At 38.3% G+C, this 21033-nt stretch overlaps 1 protein-coding gene across 1 annotated transcript in view; it reads right to left on the minus strand.

Moving 5' to 3' along the window:
* LOC127649370 (piezo-type mechanosensitive ion channel component 2) overlaps nt 1–21033 on the minus strand; it is a 129887-nt gene that overhangs the window by 66751 nt on the left and 42103 nt on the right. The window contains 11 exon segments of the mRNA XM_052134428.1: nt 1–12; nt 215–388; nt 3136–3284; nt 3807–4003; nt 5074–5185; nt 6149–6379; nt 9135–9298; nt 10743–10872; nt 11882–11917; nt 12390–12515; nt 13448–13616. The exon segment at nt 1–12 is cut by the window's left edge and continues 30 nt beyond it. Coding sequence (XP_051990388.1) covers nt 1–12; nt 215–388; nt 3136–3284; nt 3807–4003; nt 5074–5185; nt 6149–6379; nt 9135–9298; nt 10743–10872; nt 11882–11917; nt 12390–12515; nt 13448–13616 — 1500 coding nt within the window.

The raw sequence follows: 21033 nt of genomic DNA on the forward strand, positions 1-21033 counted from the left end.
ACTTTTGTATAGCTGTAGCATGAGGGATGGCAGGGGAAAGATGCAAGCAGATGATTGGTTAAAACAAATCAAATGCATTGGCATGAATAAAGATGATTGGTAGAGAAGTTTTTCTGCGTGAAAGACAAACAAGGATTATGCACCTGCAGATTCAAAAGAAGAAAAATTGTTGACCCTGGATAGAATATGAACAATTGGCATACATGTCTCTCACCTGTATATGGTGCTCTCCTGTTTGCTGACCACAGCTTTGAGATCAGTGAGCTGCAGGAAACGGTCATGGAAGTAATGCAGATGCAGGATACACACCAGCAGAAATGACGTAGGGATGAAGATACGAGTGAACAGATCAGACAGGGTGTACTTCTCCAGACCGATATCCTTCAGTCTGCATGAGCCACAGAGTGAGAAAGAGAGAGAGATGAGAGAGAGAAATGAAGGGTGCTGTGAACATTGGCCCATTGCTAGAAGAGTCTTTAAAGTAGGGCTGCATGATAATGAGAATAATCATAATTGTCAATTATTTCCCTTGATATTCCCTTATGACAACTAAGTACATCTAAGCAATAAGAGTACTTTGTATGAAAATAATATACTTTCAAATAACATACTATTTATTGCAACTTCACTGAATTTAAGTGACATTTAATACGTTTTTAAATATTTATTAAATGAATTGCAATTTTAGCGCATGCCAGGGCTGGACTGGTAATCTGTCATACCGGGCATTTTCCCGGTGGGCCGGCGCACTTTGGGGCCGATCAGGGGCGGACTGTCCATTGGGAGAACCGTGCGGACCATTGGGTCGGCCGCTAAATGGGGCGAATGGGCCGCAATAAGCTAGTTATGCAGAACGGACCACAAAACGGCACCGCTTTCTTCTTGGTCTCCTGCAGTGGACATGATGCCTATTTAAGGTTTCCGTATGGTAGACTCAAGAACAGAGATGTTAACCAGTTCCAATGATTCCTTAAAGTCTTTAGTTATCACTCGAGGGTTCTTTTTTTTCATCTCATTGAGCATTTTGCAGTGTGCCTTTGAGTCCTATTGGCTGGACGGCCACTTCTAGAGAGAGTACCCATAGTACTAAACCGTCTCCATTTATAGACAATTTGACTAACTGTGGACAGATGAATATCTAAACTCTTCCAGATAACTTTGTGACCCTTTCCAGCTTTATACAAAGCAAACATTTTTGATCGTAGGTCTTCTGAGATATCTTTTTTGTGAGGCACGTCAGCAGATGCTTCTTGGTAATAGCAAACTCAAAATGTTTGAGTGCTTTTTATAAGTCAAAGTAGCTCTAACCCACACCTCCAATCTCATTTTATTAATTGGATGGGTTTGCCAGCTCCTGTATCTAATAAGCTTTTGTTGACATCATTAGCCTTGTGGTTCATTACATTTTTCCACAGCACTGTGAATGTTTAATGGGATGTGTTCGATAAAGTCATGAAAGATTATGATTGTCTGTGTTGTACATTGTGTTTGATTCTCATTACCAAAACAGCTGTTCCATTTACTATATTACAGCTGTTGTACAATGATTTAAAAAATAAATTCAGCGAAAATTATAATTGGGTCATTGAAAAAAGGGCTGGACTGGGAAGAGAAATCGGCCCGGGATTTTACATAGCAACTGGCCCAAAGTTTGTTGAGCGGGGGAGGGGGGGGGGTGCTTTTCTGCACATCGCAGCGCCATTTTGTGCTACATTCTTCATAACGCGGTGACTCATTTTAGCTTATTGCGGCTCATTCGGCATGTTTCATGGCCGACCCACCGGCCCGCTCGGTTCTCCAGATGGCAAACCCGCCCCTGATCGGCCCCAAAGTGCGTCGGCCCACCGGGAAAATGCCGGTATGCCAGATTACCAGTCCAGCCCTAATTGACAATAAAGGTTGTCCGAGGTGATACAAATTAGAAATATTTTTCGAATCTGGTTTAAAACACACGTGTCAAGTTTGTAGACATGTAATATTTGAGTTCATGTTGTTTTTATAAATTGATTGAAAGACGTTTACATTTTGAACAATAAATATATTTAATGACTTTATGTCATGTGGGTCAACTCTCAAGTAAAAGGTATTAAAATAGCGTCCTTACACCTTGAATACATGAGAGTACACAGCTTCAAAAAAGTTTTCAAACATGTTTCAAGGTGAAATTATCTCATGGTTGCGCCAAATGACTTGAGCCAAATGTGCCTTTTATTAAAATGTCAAAATATTGATATTTAATAATATGACAAAATAATGATTTGTTTTTAAATGACTCAGACCTGCATGTTAGTTACACCACATGACTTTGATTTGCTGGCCAAATGTTTTTCAAATATTAATCTAATTTAAAAATACAAATGTTTCACTTCTTATTTATCTTTTAAATAAATAATAATAAAAGATTATTCAGCACAACTCATGGCAATATTACTTTTTTCAAAAATGTCATCTTTAAATGAGACTTTAATTCGATTTACTGTCTCTGGACGGTTGCACCACATGACATTTGTGACTTTAAGCCCTAGAAAAAATATCAAAATGACTTTTATCATTTATTAGACGTTGACAAAAAAGTAAGCTTCACATAATTGACCCAATTTCATATAGTTATTTTTTTCACCTTGTGGTAGTGAGAATTGAGGGTAAAATATTCGTAACTGTCACAAAAATAATGTAATATGCTAATCTTGATTTCCTTCATTTTCATTTATTCAAAATATAATTTCTTATTTGTTTCATTTGATTTGGGAAAAGTAAAATAGGACCAGGACGTTTTCTTGTCTAGTTTCATGAGAATCACCCAACCGTGCCCGCTTGACCCATAACCAGAATTTTTAGTTTCCCCCCATGCCAATGATTCGTTATAATTTTCTTCTAAATTGGAGTAAATATTAAGTCAAATAAGTGATCATTTAAAATGCATGTGATTTTGCATCCTGATCCCGACTTTTGCGCTCTATTGGACTCAACTGTGAGCATTTGTCGTGTCACTTGTGACCGTTGAATTGCTGCCCATGAAGACAGTTTCAAATCAGATAAATATGAGCTTGTCTGAGAAGATAGACAACAAGGGAGCTCACTAGGGATTGCACTTCATCTCAAATAATTAAATCATCATGGGTCTTCAAAACTCACACTCCGGCCGACATGCCCGTCATGCTAGTCCAGGTATCAATGGCGTTCTCAAACTGACAGGTGTAGATGAGGATGAGCACTAGCATAGTGTAGACCACCACAGACATCCAGAAATACTTCAAGATCCAGCGCCACCACTCATAATGAACCTGAGGAGAAGATAACCGCTCTGTCAAGGGCATTTAAACAAACGGTTCACCTCAAAATCATTTTATAGGGCCCGAAAAAAGCTATCCTATGGTTTTACAAGACTTGGAAAATAGTGCAGGAATCGCATGAACCATGGTTCTATCGGGAAATAAATCATGTAATGCAGTGCATCTCAACTGGTGGGTTGCAACCCAAAAAAGGGTCACAGGTCTATTCTGATTGAGTCATGGACAGCAATTCGAAATGCAAAAAATAAAATGCAATGAAACCTCTAATAGTGCATAATTAAGATAGCAGTATTTTAACACACATTAATCTATTTCTTAGTAGAAGCTAGACAAATGTACCGATGTCAACATGTAAACCAGTAAAAGACAATGTGACTCAGACTTTCAGTGTTTGCTTTTAAGGTCATTTAGTTGACTTTTTCCTGTTAACAAATACTTCTGTAAAACTTGTGTCCTAAAGCAAAACCAGTTGAGAAGCACTCAAGCCGCCATCAGCCCATAGAAGAGCAGAACCTGATAGAGAGCCACGCAGAAGAGAAACATCATCATGTAGACGATCTTGTACATGGCCATGGTTCCCTCGAAGCTGACGAAGAAGAACATTCCTCCGCAGATATAGATCCAGTATTTGACCAGTAGAGCCATCACCAGGTTCCCCATCACCTGCATCAGGTCATTCTCGTCCCCCTCCTCTTCCTCCTTTTCTTCCTCTAAATCCCAGAAAGAAAGGGGGGCATCAGAATCCCTTAAAGGAACAGTTCACCCAAAAATGAAAATTCTCAACCCAGATGTCTATGACTTTCTTTCTTCGGCAGAACACAAATGAAGATTTGCCAACAGGGTCCAAAACTTTAAAACTCCAAAAAGCTTATAAAGGTAGCATAAGTACAATCCATATGACTCCAGTGGTTTAATCCATGTCTTCTGAAGTGATTCAATCAGTTTGGGATACGAAACAGATCAATATAACTCCTTTTAACTATAAATCTTGACATCTGCGGTCAGCTTGGCGATCATGATTTCAAGCTCGATTACACTCGCTAGAGTCATCTAGCACTCTGCACATACGTCAAGCACTAGGAAGTGTAATCAAGCTTGAAATCATGATCGTGCTTAGAGACTGCAATAACAAGGTGCACAATGAAAAAGGAGTAAAATTTTGGTCTGTTCTCACCCAAAACTGATCATATCGCTTCAGAAGACTTTGATTAAACCACTGGAAATGTATGGATTACTTTTATGCTGCCTTTTTGTGCTTTTTGGAGCTTCAACGTTTTAGTCACCATTCACTTGCATTGTATGGACCTACAGAGCTGAGATATTCTTGTAATTATCGTCATTTGTATTCAGCAGTAGAAAGTAAGACATACACATTTGGGCTGGCATGAGGGTGAGTAAATGATGAGAGAATTTTCATTTTTGGCAAACTATTCCTATAATTGTCAGCACAGGACAATGCAATTACAAATACACAGTGAAAGAACAACAGAACAGGAAGTGGAACATTTTCTGAAGTGACGATTAAAGAATTCGATCAGAGTATATTAATTTAGGCCCTCATATTAATATTTTTGTCATAGAAATCTTAACGCTGTCGGTGTGAAAGCTTAATATGTGACTGTGATTGTAGTCACTGTATTCTACTGGGACGTTCACGTGTTGCAGACGCAATATGCATCAAACAGGGTGCAAAATGATCATGTCAAATGTATATGACTAACATAATAAGTGTCAAAATTGATCAAAACAGCCTGCTTTTGGATTCTAATAAATGACGCACCCCTTTTCTGCTCCTCCACTTTGACATCACATAGCACGGGCTCCTTCATCTTCTCTCGTCGCTCCATCAGAGTTTGTCTGAGCAGCAGCCAGAAACTCAACTGACACAGAATCTACACACAGAGACGATAGAGAAAAACACATTAGCAAACTGCCAAAACCATAATAACGTTAAATAAATAAAAAGATTTTTTTAAAAACTGCATTATGTACAACAGTAGCCTAAAACAATGACAAATGGATATTTGGTTATTGGTTCACATAAAACAATAGCCTAGGTGATATCAGCAGAAAAAGTCATTTCCGAAGCCGAGAAGTTGTTACATATGAACGAAAGATAACAAAGACATTTTATGTTGACAACAAGCCTTGTGATTGTGTTATTTAGAACCTCACAGCACAATCCAAAATACAACATTGGAGTTATTTTTGTCAAATAAAGTGCTGCATAACAAATGTGAGATATTGCTTCAATATAATACAATTGCCATTTACTTATTATTATTAGTAGTAGTTGTAGTAGTAGTGTTACAGTGAATATTACATAACTGCACATTAGTGATATATTTCTGTTGTACTTTGTAATCAATTTAAATTGAGCTTTTATTTTGACGGAAGCTTTTATTTTGACAGTAGCTTCTCACATAAATAACGATGTAGTCCGTATTTGTCTCACGCTACAATGTGAATTAGCACTCTGCACACTGTCATCTGCTACAAACAGAGCGTACAATGCTCATGATGGTGTTTTCCATGTATGAGCCAAGGAGCTCTAAAAGATATGAGCACTTTGTGTGTTTATGGCACAACACCGGCTCCACACATTCACTTTGAAGTGCTCAGCACATGCAAACTTTACATTTATCTCATTACATCGCAGCCTTTGCAGTATAATAATAACACTACGACAGAACGTGATTTTAATGATATTTGTCCAACAAAAGATATCAGTTTTTGGTATCAAAGCATTTTTATGAGTACAAGTACATTCTTTTAATCAGTAGTTTTGTTTGGTTAAGATCACTTCAGAATGGCACATATAGGCAAATTAATTGGTCAATGTTTTAGTCTGTTACCTTGGGGCTCAGTTCAGAGAAAGGCACCTTCATCTTCAGAAAGAATCCAGGCACCGGCCCTAAGTGCTCAAAACTCCAGATATACTGAAGAACCAGCAGGAAGTTCCCATAAGCCACCATGAAGGGAGACGTCAGCATGGCATATTTCCTCCTGTCTCGCACCATCCACAGAGTACACGACCAGAGGAGGAACACAAATGTAAGCCAGCTAACGTACGTTATACTCCAAGCCTTAGAAAGAAAAAGAAACACTCAAGCGTTTCAGAGTCATAAGTGGGATAACATAAGAGAAAGGGTAAGATCTTTCGGAAATCATATTTTGCAATTTAAAGGAATAATTCACCCAAAGATGAAAATGTTCATCATCACTGACTCACCCTCATTCCAACATTCCTCATTGTCATTCCAACTTTTTTATTTTCTTCATGAAATAAAAATGGAGATGTTAAGCAGAATGTCTGAGTTGCTCTTTTCCAAATAAATGAAATTAGCTGGTGTTTGTAATGAGGTAAAAGGGAAAGGAGGAGGTGAGAACCGGCTTTACAATATAAATAATATTTTAATAGCTATAAAGACAAACACAAACATATAGGTGTCGGACAGGTCGGCCTTAACCCTCTCAGGCTTCATCAGCCAAATTAGGGGCCAGGTGTGCGGAATCACGACCCCGCCCTCCGCCCTGCCACATTCCTCCCTCATTCTCTCAGGCCGGGGAGTCCCTGGAATGACTTTCCCTGGGGGTAGGCGTGCCTTTCCAGCCCCCGCCTTCCTGTATCTGGGAGGGGACAGGGGGAGGCAAACAAACAACAATAACAACAACAAAAAAACACGGTAGTTATACACCTCAACGGTGATCATACCCAACTAAAAATATAATAATATTTAAAAAGAGAGGGAAAGGCCAATGCAGAGTGGCAGCGGGACAGAGAGAGGAGATAGAGAGAGAATTTTTTTTATTATTTATTCGTCGGTTCTCCGATATGCCATAGCTTGTTCCTCGGCCACTCCTCCACCCTCTAGTGGACGACAGCCGTGCCTCCCCGGGTGGATTGGAGGCAGTCCTCCGGCCCCTGGCGGATGGAATGCCTCACTTTGTTTTCCGTGGACGGAAGGGGTCTCCCCCGCCCCTGGCAGCGGTCCTCCCGCTCCAGGTGGTTGGACAAGAGCCCCTCCCAGCTCGCGGTTGGTGGTTCTCTGATCCTGTCGCGTTTTAGCGGCTAGTAGGGGTCTCCTCCACTCCTGGCAGCGGCCCTGACCACTCCCAGAGGATGGCCACGGCTCCATTGGGGTGGATGGTAGTGGCGAGGCGCATCCCTCCTCCTTCCCAGGTTTCGGCACCAGTGTAATGAGGTAAAGGGGAAAGGAGGAGGCGAGAACCGGCTTTAAAATATAAATTATATTTTAATAACCAAAAAGACAAACACACACACACAGGTGTCTCTGTCACACTGCCATCTCCAGTCGGCCTTATCCCTCTCGGGCTTCATCAGCCTAATTAGGGGCTGGGTGTGCAGAATTTTAAAATATTTTAATGGTCAAGAGTACGGTCATAAAAATGCATTTGTGCATGGAACTACTTTCTTATGCGACCAATCAGAATCTGCCATTGCTGGTTCAAAACAAATAATGCATCCAAGCCTTCGTTTGTAATTCAAAAATTTCACTTCAGAAATAGTATCACGGCTTGTGCTGGTTCAAACAAGTTATTGGATAAACAAAGATGGATGGATTTGTGTGTGTGTGTGTGTGAGAGAGAGAGAGAGAGAGAGAGAGAGAGAGAGAGAGAGAGAGCGTGTGCGATCACCTGTTGTCACACCCAAGCAGAGATGCTGTCAGCTTCTTGAAGATCAGCTTTCTCAGTGGTAATATAGCCGTCCAAAAGTGGGGGTATTCCTCTCTACTTTGCGGTAGCCGGTGCGCAAGTCATTCCCTATAGAAACCGCAATGTCCTCCGCCATTTTAAGCAGTATGTATCCAATATGGAAACTCCGGTAAGAGGGAAGCACCATGAGTTCTGTAATCAATCAGTCTGTTGTGTCTCTCAGCTGTGATGAGCCTTAATGCTGATGTTTATTCGTTTAATGCAGTTTAAAGCTATTTCCTAGCTTTAGTAAAGTAGTAGTACACGAGCGGTCACAGAGCAATTTTATGCGGATTCACTTCACGTCACCAACTGGCTCATATTACACACAAAAATTATCTTTTGCCACCACTTGCTGGCTAACATATGTAATGTAAAAAAAAAATAGATGTAAAAAGAGACACATAGCCTTCATAAGCTCTAAACACATATGCACTACTCTTACACTTTTGTTTAGGATGACAAACACAAGCGGAGTGATACACACACAGTGAAGCATTGGAGTGCTGATGGTGTCAGACCATCAGTGCTCATGGAACGTCTCTCGTCCAATCAGATTCTGTTTTGTTCAATTAAAAAATTGAAACTTAATGAGGTGTTCACACAGGACACATTCTTGCATTCAAAACAATCACAATGCATATTTGAAAATTGCAACTGCAAATGAGATTTGATTGTTAGGGTGGAGGGCACATTTTTCAAGGGGCAACACATGATAGCTGTGTTGGCAGCTGATGGTACCAAACTTGGCCACCAGGTGACACTATCAGTAAGTGTGACATCTATTATAAGATGACAGGATGTCTGTGGTACTTTATCTGTTGATTGATATATTTATATTTATATTTATAGTATAATACAATTACAAGAATGTGCTGCAAATCTTAATCAAGGAAAACAACATTCTGAGAACTTGTGTATATATATAGATATGTGTGTGGTGCGTTTTTGGAGCTTGACAATATAACTTACTTTGATGAAAAATAAAAGCTTGAAAATTTTCCAAAACTCTTTTTGTGATCCACAGAAAAAAGAAAGTCATATGGGTTTGGAACAACATGAGGGTGAGTAAATTATGACATCATTTTCATTGGGGAAACTATTCCAAACCTTTGACCTCCTCACCATCATAGCGATGAGAGCACAGATGTAGCTCTGCTTCATGACAAATTTGAAGACTTTTACGAGAGCACTCGGGGGTCTGTCCTGCTCTTCCTCCTCTGTCTTCTCCTCTTCCTCCTCCTCCAGCTGTGTGTCCATGACTTCATGTGTGCTCACATCCGTCTTTTCTGTGTGAGGCAATAATACACTAAACTTTTGCATTTGAAGAGTTAATAAATTGTGTAAAGGAGTCAAAACAGCACCAGGAATTCCTCCGTTGCACACAAACAAAGATATGCTGCAAGGATGGCAGACGGTCGGTTCCGACGCCTGTCCCGAACTGTAATGGGAAACATAGCTGCTATGATAAGAACCAGGTATGCTTGAGGTCAGTATTAGGCAAATTACTTCCTGTTATTGGTCCGTTTAGACGTTTTTGGTCCATGTTGCATTCATATATCAATCGAACCGCTACCAGAGTTCGTTTGGAAGCGGACCGAGACCGCCTGAATAGTGGTTGCAGGCTTGTTTGGTGCCCAAGGTTCGGGTGCCAGCACTCACACTTGTTCAAATGAACCGCACTAACAGAGCAATCGCACCAAACCTGCCAAGTGTGAACACACCCTAAGACTACTGATGCTCTTTATGAAACTTAATAGCCAAATAAAAAGCCAAAATTGTAATCATTGCAAAAGTGACGATATGGACCCTTTTCACAGACCTGTTATGATGCGTTTCCGCCTTCTTTTAAAAATAAAAACTTTTTTATATTTCCAATTTTAAAAATATTTAGTGTAAACTTATAACATTGTACTTTGTATTATAACGGAATACGGAATTCATTTAAAAAACCATAGCGACGACGAGGCTTCTAACAGAGCTACTGAGGGAGAGACAGAAGATTTGTCCTGTTTCTCTCTTCTTACTGCTGTCATCCAGCGCTCTATGTGTTTATCTTCTTTTGCAAAGCTGTGAAAGCATAATCATAGATTTTTTCTTTTGCTGTTGGAGCCAGGGTTGGACTGGTAATCTGGCATACCGGGCATTTTCCCGGTGGGCTGATGCACTTTGGGGCCGATCGGGGGCGGACTGGCCATAGGGAGAAACGAGCGGGCCGGTGGGTCGGCCGAAACGGGCCGAATGGGCCGCGATAAGCTAAAATGAGCCACCGCATTATGGACCCCAAACGCCGCAGCGACGTAAAATCCCAGGCCGATTTCTCTTCCCAGTCCAGCACTGGTTGGAGCAAACGGGCAAGCAAAAATACATTTTGCTGTGGTCCCCCCATTCAACGCCAGTCAAGTTTAGCCGACTATGGCGACTTCCGCTTCGCAACCACGGACGTGCGAAAAGGGTCCATATTCTGGCCAACTGTGTTTGGGGTGACCCCATTGGCCACCCTACTTGCCGTAGCTGTTTTAGTCATTATTTTGGTCATTTTGTAGCACAATTTAGTTATTTAGAGGTGAAATCATCTCTGTATAAACTTAACATGTGCGCGCACCAAGGTCGCCGCACCACTCCGTCCCGGGTGTCATTGTATCCACTCAACCCCCCCCCCCCCCATATAAAAATGCTGCCATATATTGGATGTACATATTATATAACAGTATATTTATGGATGTGTCTTACCCTCATCTTCTGTTGGTTGATCAACTTTGTACTGTGGAGTCGAGTAAATGTCCAGACTGACAGGTCCGTTTTCATTGGGCACGGCAGACACATAGTCCAATGATGTCCCGTTGGAGTTCACCACCACGACCTTTATAACAAACACAGATGAAATTATTACACAAGAGACAGATCACATCATATGCTATTAGTGCACTACGCAAATCTCTGTTGATTATATCCGGACAATTACAAAAATGAATAACATGCAAGACGATGTGCATTCCACCAATGCTCATTGTTTAAAGTTAAATAAATGTAACAAATCAAATGGGCAACCACTTTAACCACTCGAGCATATCCGTGTCATATTTCACCCCAAAATCCAAAAATGAAGTGATATTAAGGAAATAATTTGAAGTTGTTAACAGCTGTTGACAGCATTTGTTGGAATAGTGTTGATTACCACAACAAATACTTTTAACTGTGGAAAAAGTAAGTAAACCCCTTGGCTAATGATGTCAACAAAGCATTATTAGAGTCAGGATTTGGCAAACCTGCCATGCGGTTAATGAAATGAGATCGGAGGTGTGGGTTAGAGCTACTTTGACTTATAAAAAGCACTAAACATTTTGAGTGTGCTATTCACAAGAAGCATCTGCTGAAGTGGACCATGCCTCGAAAAAAGACCAACGATCAAGGAAGGTTGCTTTGCATAAAGCTGGAAAGGGTTACAAAGTTGTTTTGAAGTTGTTTTTGTCCTCAGTTTGACAAATAGTCTAGGTCACACTTGACATCAGATGGCCTTAACTACTATGTACTAACATTAAATACATGACTATGCATTTACTGTGTAACTACATGTTGTTCTGCAAAATTCCCACATTTATGCAAAACATCTCAAGTAATGTCCTTTATGCAAAAATGCAATTTCTAAGTCATTTCGATTATGGGGTGAAATGTGACTTGGATATGTTTCCCCCAAAGCTGAACACAGTTGATACAGTTTCACCCAGAACCCACAGAGTCATGCCACACCGAGAGTACCACATACACAAACACAAGCTACAAAAAGCCTGAATCAATCAACACTATATTTGTCTACAGTTTTGTGGACACAGAGTTACATAAGACTTTGCAAAACCACAATGAGTGCAAACCTCAGTGGTACTGTAGCCGTCCTGAGTGGAGATGAGCTAGAAAAGAGACAGCAGACAGGGGCGAGGTGAACGTATTGATGAGTACAGGAGGATCGATAACATTATATTGTTCCCTAACATCAGCGCTGAGTACAGTAAAGTACAGCAGCACTATTCACAGATAGAGACTGGCACTCAGGAACAAAAACCTTTGATTTTTTTTTTTTGGGAAGGGGAGAGCTGAAGCAAACACACACTAGAGATTAAGACAACCTGGACGCCCTATGGGTTGCTTTTAAGTTCACCAAAAACTTCAATTGTGTCATCATTGACTCACTCTCATGTTGTTTCAAACCCCTATGACTTTAATTCTTTAGTGAAACACAGGGCAGAATTTCTCACCAAGGCCTCAGTCACCATTCACTTTCACAAAAAGGTGACTGAGGCTAATTTTGAAAGAAAGCCATATGGGGTTGAAACAACAACACGAGGGTGAGTAAATGATGACAAAAACCCGACGCTTTCTCACATTTCGTTCCTCTGTTTTTTGATGGGCTTTCCACCAGAGCAGACGCTTCCTGATGTCTGACGTTAGACCAACAATGTCTGCTACTGTCTCATTTCCTTCATTCACCTCCTCCTCTTCCTCACTCTCCTCCTGGAAAAACATCAACAAACAGGGAAATATCATCAGTGAGTACAATGCACAGAATTCAAACATCACAGAGCAGCTTATAAAAGAAAATTCAACAGCTAAATAAAATGAAATCAGAGCATTGACATATAAAACAATGCACTAATCATTGCAGTGAATGAATGCGTAACTGTCTGAATGATGTCATGTCACCAGTTATATACATCACTCAGATTTACGGTGTCATTAAAATAAATCCTAATCAAACTCTAATCAAACCTATAGCCCTATGGATCAATATGCACATACATGTACCATTTGAAAGGATGCCATGTATTGATCGGTCAATAAAACCTTTGAACTGCAATGCGAAGGACAGAAGTGAGCATGAAAAAGTGATGAAAGATCAAAACGGTTGTTTGCCGAGAGGCATTTATATGACGTTTATGAGGAAATTACTCAGTTCTATGAATCAATTTCACTGGATCTCAATAATATTTTCCAGGCAAACATGCAGCACTGTGAATAGTGTGGTGGTGGCGTAGTGGGCTAAAGCACAGGACTGGTAAGCAGAGGGTTGCTGGTTCGATCCCCACAGCCACCACCATTGTGTCCTTGAGCAAGGCACTTAACTCCAGGTTGCTCCGGGGGGATTGTCCCTGTAATAAGTGCACTGTAAGTCGCTTTGGATAAAAGTGTCTGCCAAATGCATAAATGTAAAAATACTATTTAAATATGTAAGTATTGTAATTGCATGTTTTTGTAACTTCATGTATATGTTTTGCTAGGTGGGTTCGTAAAATAATACCAAAATATTTTATTACATACTAATATGTGAGTGATTTATTCTTAAGTGTGTCACGACCCAAGTTTTGGTCCAGCGTAAGATGACGGCCAAAAACAGAACAATGTCACAGTGAAAGATGGCATGTAACAAGTGATCCAAATCTTACCATAATCGTGGGGTCTTGCAGCCACAGACGGATCAAGGTTGCCAGTGTGTAATAAAGGAGCAAAAGCATGATGGGGTTGACAAAATGATGCCAATGCAGACCAGGATTAACAGTGAACTTCCAGGTAGAAGAACAGTCCGTCCGAACAATAGATGATATACCAAACAAACTGTAAAAGGAAGGAAGGGGAAGGAAAAAATGGAAAAAGGAAGTTAGAAAGAAATGGCAAGGAAGGAATGAAGGTATTAAGAAAGGAAGGAAGGAAGAAATGAAGGAAGAATGTTAGCAAGAAATAGGAAAGAAAGAAGGAAGGAATAAAGTATGGAAGGGAAGTAAGAAAGAAAGAAAGAAAGAAAGAAAGGAAGGAAGTTAGAAAGAAATGGGAAGGAAGGAAGAAATAGGAATGAAGGAAGGTATTAAGAAATGAAGGAAGAAAGTTAGTAAGAAATAGGAAAGATGGAAGGAAGGAAGAAATGGAGGAAAGTTAGCAAGAAATAGGAAAGAAGGAATGAAGAAAAGAAATGAAGGATGGAAAGAAAAAAGGAAGTTAGAAAGAAATGGGAAGGAAGGAAGAAAGGAAGAAATGGGAAGGAAGGAATGAAGGAGGAAAGTTACCAAGAAATAGGAAAGAAGGAAGAAATGGGAAGGAATGAATGAAGGAAGTAATGAAGAAAAAAAATGAAGGAAGGAAAGAAATAAAGTTAGAAAGAAATAGGAAGGAAGGAATGAAGAAAAGAAATGAAGGATGGAAAGAAAAAAGGAAGTTAGAAAGAAATGGGAAGGAAGGAATGAAGAAAATAAATGAAGGAAGGAAAGAAATAAAGGAAGTTAGAAAGAAATGGGAAAGAAGGAAGGACGAAATGGGAAGGAAGAAATGAAGGAAGAAAGTTAGCAAGAATTAGGAAAGAAGGAAGAAAGGAAGAAATGGGAAGGAAGGAATGAAGGAGGAAAGTTACCAAGAAATAGGAAAGAAGGAAGAAATGGGAAGGAATGAATGAAGGAAGTAATGAAGAAAAGAAATGAAGTAAGAAAGAAAGAAAGAAAGAAAGAAAGGAAGGAAGTTAGAAAGAAATGGGAAGGAAGGAAGAAATAGGAATGAAGGAAGGTATTAAGAAATGAAGGAAGAAAGTTAGTAAGAAATAGGAAAGAAGGAATGAAGAAAAGAAATGAAGGATGGAAAGAAAAAGGAAGTTAGAAAGAAATGGGAAGGAAGGAAGAAAGGAAGAAATGGGAAGGAAGGAATGAAGGAGGAAAGTTACCAAGAAATAGGAAAGAAGGAAGAAATGGGAAGGAATGAATGAAGGAAGTAATGAAGAAAAGAAATGAAGGAAGGAAAGAAATAAAGTTAGAAAGAAATAGGAAGGAAGGAATGAAGAAAAGAAATGAAGGATGGAAAGAAATAAAGTTAGAAAGAAATAGGAAGGAAGGAATGAAGAAAATAAATGAAGGAAGGAAAGAAATAAAGGAAGTTAGAAAGAAATGGGAAAGAAGGAAGGACGTAATGGGAAGGAAGAAATGAAGGAAGAAAGTTAGAAAGAAATGGGAAGGAAGAAATGAAGGAAGAAAGTTAGCAAGAATTAGGAAAGAAGGAAGAAAGGAAGAAATGGGAAGGAAGGAATGAAGGAGGAAAGTTACCAAGAAATAGGAAAGAAGGAAGAAATGGGAAGGAATGAATGAAGGAAGTAATGAAGAAAAGAAATGAAGGAAGAAAGAAAGAAAGAAAGAAAGAAAGGAAGGAAGTTAGAAAGAAATGGGAAGGAAGGAAGAAATAGGAATGAAGGAAGGTATTAAGAAATGAAGGAAGAAAGTTAGTAAGAAATAGGAAAGAAGGAATGAAGAAAAGAAATGAAGGATGGAAAGAAAAAGGAAGTTAGAAAGAAATGGGAAGGAAGGAAGAAAGGAAGAAATGGGAAGGAAGGAATGAAGGAGGAAAGTTACCAAGAAATAGGAAAGAAGGAAGAAATGGGAAGGAATGAATGAAGGAAGTAATGAAGAAAAGAAATGAAGGAAGGAAAGAAATAAAGTTAGAAAGAAATAGGAAGGAAGGAATGAAGAAAAGAAATGAAGGATGGAAAGAAATAAAGTTAGAAAGAAATAGGAAGGAAGGAATGAAGAAAATAAATGAAGGAAGGAAAGAAATAAAGGAAGTTAGAAAGAAATGGGAAAGAAGGAAGGAAGAAATGGGAAGGAGTGAATGAAGGAAGTAATAAAGAAATGAAGGAAGGAAAGAAATGGGAAGGAAGGAAGAAAGGAAGAAATGGGAAGGAAGGAATGAAGGAGGAAAGTTACCAAGAAATAGGAAAGAAGGAAGAAATGGGAAGGAATGAATGAAGGAAGTAATGAAGAAAAAAAATGAAGGAAGGAAAGAAATAAAGTTAGAAAGAAATAGGAAGGAAGGAATGAAGAAAAGAAATGAAGGATGGAAAGAAAAAAGGAAGTTAGAAAGAAATGGGAAGGAAGGAATGTAGAAAATAAATGAAGGAAGGAAAGAAATAAAGGAAGTTAGAAAGAAATGGGAAAGAAGGAAGGACGAAATGGGAAGGAAGAAATGAAGGAAGAAAGTTAGCAAGAATTAGGAAAGAAGGAAGAAAGGAAGAAATGGGAAGGAAGGAATGAAGGAGGAAAGTTACCAAGAAATAGGAAAGAAGGAAGAAATGGGAAGGAATGAATGAAGGAAGTAATGAAGAAAAGAAATGAAGTAAGAAAGAAAGAAAGAAAGAAAGAAAGAAAGGAAGGAAGTTAGAAAGAAATGGGAAGGAAGGAAGAAATAGGAATGAAGGAAGGTATTAAGAAATGAAGGAAGAAAGTTAGTAAGAAATAGGAAAGAAGGAATGAAGAAAAGAAATGAAGGATGGAAAGAAAAAAGGAAGTTAGAAAGAAATGGGAAGGAAGGAAGAAAGGAAGAAATGGGAAGGAAGGAATGAAGGAGGAAAGTTACCAAGAAATAGGAAAGAAGGAAGAAATGGGAAGGAATGAATGAAGGAAGTAATGAAGAAAAGAAATGAAGGATGGAAAGAAATAAAGTTAGAAAGAAATAGGAAGGAAGGAATGAAGAAAATAAATGAAGGATGGAAAGAAAAAAGGAAGTTAGAAAGAAATGGGAAGGAAGGAATGTAGAAAATAAATGAAGGAAGGAAAGAAATAAAGGAAGTTAGAAAGAAATGGGAAAGAAGGAAGGACGAAATGGGAAGGAAGAAATGAAGGAAGAAAGTTAGCAAGAATTAGGAAAGAAGGAAGAAAGGAAGAAATGGGAAGGAAGGAATGAAGGAGGAAAGTTACCAAGAAATAGGAAAGAAGGAAGAAATGGGAAGGAATGAATGAAGGAAGTAATGAAGAAAAGAAATGAAGTAAGAAAGAAAGAAAGAAAGAAAGAAAGGAAGGAAGTTAGAAAGAAATGGGAAGGAAGGAAGAAATAGGAATGAAGGAAGGTATTAAGAAATGAAGGAAGAAAGTTAGTAAGAAATAGGAAAGAAGGAATGAAGAAAAGAAATGAAGGATGGAAAGAAAAAAGGAAGTTAGAAAGAAATGGGAAGGAAGGAAGAAAGGAAGAAATGGGAAGGAAGGAATGAAGGAGGAAAGTTACCAAGAAATAGGAAAGAAGGAAGAAATGGGAAGGAATGAATGAAGGAAGTAATGAAGAAAAGAAATGAAGGATGGAAAGAAATAAAGTTAGAAAGAAATAGGAAGGAAGGAATGAAGAAAATAAATGAAGGAAGGAAAGAAATAAAGGAAGTTAGAAAGAAATGGGAAAGAAGGAAGGAAGAAATGGGAAGGAGTGAATGAAGGAAGTAATAAAGAAATGAAGGAAGGAAAGAAATGGGAAGGAAGAAATGAAGGAAGAAAGTTAGCAAGAATTAGGAAAGAAGGAAGGAAGGAAGGATAGAAGGAAGGAAAGAAGAAAGTATGTAAGGTGAGGAAATAAGCAAGAAAGGGGAAGGAAGGAATAAAGAAAAGAAATGAAGGAAGGAAGGAAAGAAAAAAGGAAGTTAGAAAGAAATGGGAATGAAGGTATTAAGAAATGAATGAAGAAAGTTAGCAAACAAAAAGGAAAGAAAGAATGTAGGAAGTAATGAAGAAAAGAAATGAAGGAAGGAAAGAAATAAAGTTAGAAAGAAATGGGAAGGAAGGAAGTATGGAAGGGGAGGACGTAAACAAGAAAGGGGAAGTAAGGAATGAATGGAGTGATGAAGAAAAGAAATGAAAGAAGGCAGGAAGGAAGGAATGAATGAAGGAAGGTATTAAGAAAGGAAAGAAGTCATGACGAAAGGAAGAAAGGAAGAAAGGATGGAAGGATGGGAGGGAGGAAGATACAAGAAAGGATAAAGAAGAAAAAAAGAAAGAAATATTAAAGTTAAACAACTTTACTTCTCTAATGTGACACAACCAAGAAAACAGAATATTTGAATGAGTAAAAACAATGTAGGACGGGACGTCGACTGTGAGTTTACAGAAGATTGGGAAGGACTGCTCTCTATACCAAACTCTGCCGGCACATACTGATGAGGAGGCTAAAGGTCAAGTTCACCCTCTTTACAAGTTTTTCAATAATAACTCTTCTTTTTCTATATTACATTAACGTTTATTAACAATACATTTCTCTGTTCATTTTAATAAAGCTATGTGACCCACAACAATCCCTATAAAGTTAACCAATAGCCTGCATGCCTCATTATAGAGATGGAGCAACTTATTATATTCTAATGAAAGACAACAAAGACCATTTTATTCTTTAGAATAAGAAGCTGTGAATAATCGCTTAAAAAATAAAACCAGGAATGTATATTATTAAATATGGTCCATGTTGATTTCCTTCATCTTACTCTTGCTGTAGTTGGGAAAGCAATGGTCATGTGACCACAGCCGATGTTTATAACAGGAAGTGATGTTGAAGTGAAGGCTATCAACGCTGTTGTTCAACAGTCACTTAGATCAAGGCAACGATTCTGTCATCAACTACAATTAGGTCACAGTCTTTTTCAAGTAGAGCACGCACACACACACACACACACACACACACACACACACACACACACACACACAAGGCTACCGCTATTGTTCACACCAAGAATGCTTTTAAACAGTAATAATAGAAAACTGGAAGAAAAAAACCTAGATTATTTTGATATGTTTAAGACCTATTTTTATATGATTTAATTGAATCAAAATAATTCATAACAACACATTACGTTCCTCATACCAATAAAACTCTAGTGTATATACTGGCAAGTAACACATGGGACAAAACAAAGGGCGGAAATGAAGTTAAAACAAGGCAACTCTACTATTCATAGAGCTAATGCAAGGCAACACAGTCCACATCTCTTGAATCAATACCCATCTAGAAAGTCAAGGGCAATAACATGAGTGGTGACGCCCATCAGCACCTACAGATCACAACCGGTGTATAACCAGTTACTTTACACCAGCTAATCCTGAACAAATCTAAGAAAACAGATGGAAATATCCGGTGCTAAAATACACGTTAGAGCTCCATTTGTGGGTGTGCACAGTAACAGAGCTTTTAAAATTGTACGGCTTTAAATGTCCTGTCCAACAGTTTACGCATACATAAATGCACAAAATTGCTACGTTGCTTGGCAAATGTAAACAGCCTTCAGTAAGGCTACTGAATTATATTACTAGGCGGATGAATCTTGCCTTGTGCGGTGCATTGCTTTATTACAAATCAGATATTTCTGCTCATGGATGCTGACTGGTCAATACAGTGATTCAGTCGTGCTAAAATACACAATATTACAGCTATGACGCAAAACAACTGCTCACAGTGTGAGTACTAGGGGTAGAGGTTAAATATTAACCTTAGTTTACATATCAGAGACTATATAATCTTGTGAACGGATGGATTTGCTTAATAATGCATTGATGAAAATTTGTGCTTAATATTTTAATATTTTCTGGGTTCAATAATATTTAAGCTCAATCTATAATGTTACCATTATCTATGAAGCCCATATTTATAATGCATTCTATTGTATTCATAAAGTATAATAACACACCATATAATAAGTTATAACTTCTCATAAATGATTATAACTACAGTTATAATACATTACAAGACTTCCCCTATTTATAGTTATTTTTAAGCGTGTAATGCATTATAACACAAGCAACGTCCAATTTGAACACAGCAGAGTTTATTGTATAAGTGCTGTTTAATGTAAACAGTCAAAAGGCTTTATGACATCATCATATTATAAATGCTCTTTGCTGCTTTAACGTTTGTTACTCAGAGGTTGTGAGTGGTGGTGGCATAGTGGACTAAAGCACATAACTGTTAATCAGAAGGTCGCTGGTTCGATCCCCACAGCCACCACCATTGTGTCCTTGAGCAAGGCAATTAACTCCAGGTTGCTCCGGGGGGATTGTCCCTGTAATAAGTGCACTGTAAGTCGCTTTGGATAAAAGCGTCTGCCAAATGCATAAATGTAAATGTTAATGTAGAGGTTCTAAGAGGACATAAAAACTGCCATAATAATATTATATATTAATATTATTTTCCACTTTCAATTAGCTAGTTTTTTAACCATCATCAGTCCTGATCATAACTACCAAATATACATTCATTTTCAGGATTTTAACCAGTTTGTTTATATAATGCCACTGTTGTTTTGTTATGAAAAAAGAAAAAAGAAAAAACACCCAAAAAAAAAAATTAATAATAATTTCCATAAACTAAATGCTAAGGTGAAATATTTTTGGGATTATCACAGTCTGGGATATATGTCAATGATTAGCAACAACATTTGATGCATTATTATTTTTTTGTGCGGTTAAAAAAAAAAACGGACACTCACGACCTTAGAGGACAAAACTGTATGAGTAAAAAAAACTGCCATAAAAATATTATATTAATATTATTTTCCACTTTCACTGACTTAGATGATCATAACTACCAAATATAGTTGGTTTGTTTACATAATGCCACTCTTGTTTTACACACACACACACACACACACACACACACACACACACACACACACACACACACACATTTCTCAATACACACATACAAAACACACACCAAGATTCATACCAATACACCCACACAATTTTAGCCACATCATTTATTCAATTGTCCTGCAGTGCTCAATAATACAGCAAACAGAGAACAGGTAAAAAGCTTGTATTTGCTCCATAGGCTAAACATGAGAACAATGGCGCTATTCGGTGGAAAAATGTATTTACATTTTGAAGCCAGGGCTCCGAAATGAAATTTTTGCCGTTGGCATTAGCACAGCCAAAATGATCGAAACAACTAAAATGAAAAATAAAAAAATGTCCCGAAAGTTGCACAAGGGTTAATTGCGTACATTTTTTTCACACATTATTTTAATAGAATTAATTGCACAAAATTAACACATTAAATCGACACCCCTAATGTATATATATATATGTTTTTAATTTAAACTTTACAAAAAATACAGAGCTTGGGGCAGTTCGGACCAAAGATACCCCAGATCCAGCCTAACAGATTTAACAGTTTAAATTCTTTTTAACTTGACATAATGTCTAAAAAAAAACAGACACTGCACAAAGGTCAAAGATGTCCATCTAGTACATGCTTA

The sequence above is a fragment of the Xyrauchen texanus genome, chromosome 9, assembly GCF_025860055.1.
Source record: "Xyrauchen texanus isolate HMW12.3.18 chromosome 9, RBS_HiC_50CHRs, whole genome shotgun sequence".
NCBI lineage: Eukaryota > Metazoa > Chordata > Actinopteri > Cypriniformes > Catostomidae > Xyrauchen > Xyrauchen texanus.